We start from the raw sequence: 4,755 nt of genomic DNA on the forward strand, positions 1-4,755 counted from the left end.
TGTGTAAAGACAAATTTACCAATAATGAATGATAAAGGTTTTATAAATAAATAAACAATTATGTTTTTTGTTTAAGTTTACATTTAATTTTATATCATAAAAATTAATTAGATTTAAAAGATAAGAACAGCTTTGTTTATTTAAGATGCTTGTTTTTTCTAAAATACCTTTTTTTTTCTAATTTAACTAGCAACTCTGTAAGTAAATCATTGCTAGCATCGTCTTTAGTGCACTCTGACTGCAAAGTGAGGTTCTATCGTCCAAAAGAGCTCTCTTAATAAGAGCCTCACACAAATATTTTAAATGCATTTTAATCTACTTATTTGTTTTGTTAAATTTTTTGTTTTGATATTTTTTGTGTTTTCTTATTTGACCTTTTCTGCATTTGGTGCAGATGTCTTCCTGGTCGCTGGGAGAGGTTTTAATGATATCTCTTAAAGGTTTTTTTCACCACGAAATCTATGGAAAAAATTCTGTGTCTCCCAAAGGTGGCTGTAAATAGAGGTGGTTGCTGCATTGGTCTGTTCTGGAGGTTTAACTGTAAATAAATAAATAAAAATTTGAAAATTCAAAATAAAAAAATAAAAACTAATAGGATTTCCAAACCTGAAGTAGAAGTTAAATTTGGGAAAAGAAACAGCTGGAAAAAAGAGCTTCTTCCTGGAGTTTCGTGACTTTATAGAATAAATTAAAACATAAGTTTTGTTTTATGTCAAATGACATCTTTTATTTAAATCTAATCCTTAAATTAGATTTTTACAGTATATGTCTAAGTTAAAGCAAAAAGCAAGGCGTTGAGTGACTTTCTTACATAGACAAGGCAGGGTTTCTATATTGCTTACATTTTGTGACAAGAGAGGGTGGAGTAAAAAGCTTATGTAAATTAATGCTTATGTAATATTCGAACAGTTGAAGATTCTTAATATGTTATTATATTTTAATGTAAATAGTATTTTTTGATACCATTAATAAAAGAAGCGTTATTCAAAAGTTATAATTACTTGCTATGAGAGTATACAATCTTTGTTATTTAGTTAAAGACAATTTAATAAGCACAACACAACTAATTTAAATACCATTACTTATAGACGTTTTCTGATAATTAACCTATTTATATGGATAATTTAAATACTATATTTTAATTATCCTTTATTTTTGATCCTTCAACTATATACATCCAATTTAGTTTTATTCTTTCTTTTCCTCACTGATTATCTGAGTTTTTGAGTGTGTTTCAATACAGAAACTATGCATTGCTCTGCTGAAATTCTTTTTTGCTATTTAACTTCATTATCCTAATTTAAAAAGATTTTTATAGGAAATACTTAAACTTTCAAGTGGTTCAATAATTTTTTAAATATATCTATATTTTTTTTTATATTGTTTATAATATTCTTAACTAAAATTCTATGATTCCTTTTTATAGGTAAAGGTCACTTAAAAAGTTATTATGAAAAGGAAATTAAAAATAAGAATTTTTTGCGGGTTGAAGTTATAACTTTGTGGTTAAAGTTTGAAGATTATCCTACATTCCTTGGTATGTATAAAAGCTTATAAACTAATGTTGTTGTTTTTTTTTAAATTTATTTTGGAGATTTGAAACAAAATTTTTTTATTCATTCATGTCTTGACATAGAATGTTTTTTATTTTTATTTTAATATTCATCCTACAATATTGTTTCAATGATCTTAACTTTTTTTTTGTTGTTCATCTTAGATTATTTTTTTCTTTTAATATTATTATTGTCAACAATAAGTTTGTTGCTTTACTCTATTTAGTTGACTTTATTCGATAAATTTATAATTAAAGAATATAATTATGATAAAAGTAAAGGTTGAATTTAAAATCTAAAATGTAGCTATATAACGATTGTGCAAAATCTTAAAATTTAGCTTTATGTTTATACTTTATATTTAAAAAAAATTGATGAAAAACAAACATTAAAATTACTTTAAAAATTATTGTATTAAAATAATTTTACCATTTTGGAAAAAATTATTTTATCTAGCTTAAATATAATTTTATTTAAATTATAATTTTATCATTTTAAATTAAGCTTTTTACTTAAATAGATTTGTATTTTCAAATTAACATCATCAATTGTGTACAAAATTAATGTGTTGTAATTTTCAGCATGTGCTGACTTGGGGATAAGTTTACATAGTTCTTCTAGCGGTCTAGATTTGCCTATGAAGGTGGTTGATATGTTTGGATGTTGCTTACCTGTCTGTGCTGTTTCATTTAATTGGTAAGAAAATGATCTTATCTATGTATTTTTCTTATGTGGCATAAACTCAAATATTTCTCTATCTATTTTCAATGCTATAATTAGTATTCATTATGTTATATTGTCTAGAGTAATAGTTAATAGTAGTGTTAAAAAATTAGTTATAAGTTAAGTATTTATTTGGATTCATTTTGTTTGGTTTGCTTGGGTAATAATTTAAGTAGTATTGATTTGTTAGTAATGCATTATTATTTAGAGTAATTTACAATGTGGGAACGGCTGCTAAAATAGCTCCAAACTGTTCCAAAGCAAAACTTCTGCTCCAAAATGTCATTTTTTCCTAAAATTACTCCAAGCTGCTTCAAAACTTCATTGAGCAAAAAGCATGACTTTGCTTTTTTTGCTTACAAGGCAAAGGGATGGATATCAGCATTGCTTACATTTTTTCATTGCTCCTTTTTTTTCAAAATTAATTTTAAAATGCTGAGTAATAATTAGAAAAATTTTACTTTAGGAATTAAATTTAAGGAAAGTAAAAGTTAGAAGAGTTTTCTTTATAGGATTTCAGAAGTAAAAGTTTTGACAACAGAAGGAAAGCAAAGCATTCTGACAAAACTTTTATACAATGAATAAAGCCGTAAATTTTTGTGCAAATTTACATATTTTTATTCAAATTAGTTCTAAAATTGGATTACTATAATAAGTCTAATACTTTGAAGTTTAAGCAAAAAAGGGGGGTCTTGGCTTATTTTTGCTGGCAAGATGGGTAGAGGTGTCTAAACTACCCAAAAATTTGCTTACGCAATATTTGAATGGTCCCAAATGTTCTTCACTAGTTTTGTAATTTCCACTTAAGACATTATACACAGAAACATCTTGTACACACATAAAGATCGTGGTGTTTTTCTAATCAAATGCTCTCTTGAACATTTAAAAATTATGACTTATCATTATGTTTCCTAAGCCTTTCAATTATTATATTGTTTATTGCTTTGTTTCTGTAGCATTGATGAGCTTGTTAAGAATGGAGAAAATGGTTTAGTTTTCACTAGTGCTATTCAATTAAGCAATCAACTCCAGGTATCAATTTTGAATTGATATTAATTTTTATTATATTCTTTCAAAATATGTTTGCATACTAAAAATTTTTCTTCCTCTACATTTAGTGCCTGTTCAATGATTTCCCTAGGAAGAAAACAGATTTAAATATTTTCCATAAGAATCTAATGAAGAGTTCCAATTTAAAGTGGGATGAAAATTGGAATCACACCGTTTATCCTCTACTTAACGAACTATCTTTATAAAAAAAATGATTTACTTTCTATTAAGAGTTGTTGGGAACCAATTTTATATTTTATTTTAAACTTATTGATTGTGAAATGTGCACATATTTGGTTTCATTATATTATGCTTTATTTTTTTAACAAATCTAACATTTATTTATAACTTATTTTTACACATTGTAACTGTTGTGGTTTATGTGATATTAATAAATTTTTAAATAATTTAAATTGAATAGTTTCTGGGTCATATCTTGTGTTTAGTAAATAAATACTGATTTATTTGTATTTCGTCACTGAAACTCTTAAAAATATTTTACCAAGGATGAAGAGAGAAAATATTAATCAGTATGATTCGTTGAATTAAATCAAATGATTTTTTCTTTAGAGAATAATTAATTTATGTGTCTCAAAATATTAAAATATAAGATTGTTTGGATTTTTTATAATCTTAAAATTTATTTTAAGGTTTCCATAGGCAAAATTACAATTGTTATTAAGTGAGAAAAAATTAATTACACTTTTGAAATGACATATCTAAAAATCTTATTTTTAGGATTTTTTTAGAATGTGAGCAGGGAATAAATTGAAAATTTAATGCAGTTTTAAATATGGATTAAGTTGAAATATATATATCTATAACAGTGAAATTAATTTTGTAATTTTTTTTAGCCTATTTTACAATAAATAATGATAGTTACATTTTTACATAATTTTTAATAAATTTGTACCTTAACAGTTTTTTTTTTGCAGAAAAATAATTCAAAATGAATTTTTATATTTTATTATTTAAATCAAATGAAATTCTGGTTGAAGAAAAATGATGAAACTTGTTATGTTTTATTAGTTCAAAATGCTTTTTAGTTATTGGTTATTTATTATACTTTGGTTATTTATTAATTGGTTATTTATTATAGATTGATATGTTTGTTTAAAAGATTTTGTAATTGTCGTATTGGTCAAAAGTTTTTTGGCTTTGTGTTTGCAGCATTGAACTTAAGAAATCCAATTGTAGCAACTAATATGATTCCACTTTCTTTCTAGTACAAGTATCATTTCAAAACAAACAACAATGCAAGTGTATATATCTATATTTTTCATCAAAGTTCTTTGATATTTCGTTGGTGCAGAAATAATTATTTTAATCTTACTTTAATATTTAATAACTTCATAAGACTTTTTTCAATTAATTCAACTCTTACATGTTTTTAAGTGTGTAAACAATTTAAAAAAAATTAAAATAGTGA

At 24.3% G+C, this 4,755-nt stretch overlaps 1 protein-coding gene across 2 annotated transcripts in view; it reads left to right on the forward strand.

The window, feature by feature from the left end:
• LOC107436820 (ALG1, chitobiosyldiphosphodolichol beta-mannosyltransferase) overlaps positions 1-4,755 on the forward strand; it is a 33,633-nt gene that overhangs the window by 11,035 nt on the left and 17,843 nt on the right. The window contains exons 10-13 of one of the 2 annotated variants that reach the window (XM_043048711.2): positions 1,427-1,537; positions 2,135-2,249; positions 3,233-3,308; positions 3,395-3,739. In XM_043048711.2, coding sequence (XP_042904645.1) covers positions 1,427-1,537; positions 2,135-2,249; positions 3,233-3,308; positions 3,395-3,532 — 440 coding nt within the window. In that variant the 3' untranslated portion in view covers positions 3,533-3,739. Of the gene's footprint in view, positions 1-1,426; positions 1,538-2,134; positions 2,250-3,232; positions 3,309-3,394; positions 3,740-4,755 lie in introns of those variants that run through there. The other variant, XR_011636104.1, reaches the window with a different exon arrangement.

This window comes from Parasteatoda tepidariorum, chromosome 2 (assembly GCF_043381705.1).
Source record: "Parasteatoda tepidariorum isolate YZ-2023 chromosome 2, CAS_Ptep_4.0, whole genome shotgun sequence".
Classification (NCBI taxonomy): Eukaryota; Metazoa; Arthropoda; class Arachnida; order Araneae; family Theridiidae; genus Parasteatoda; species Parasteatoda tepidariorum.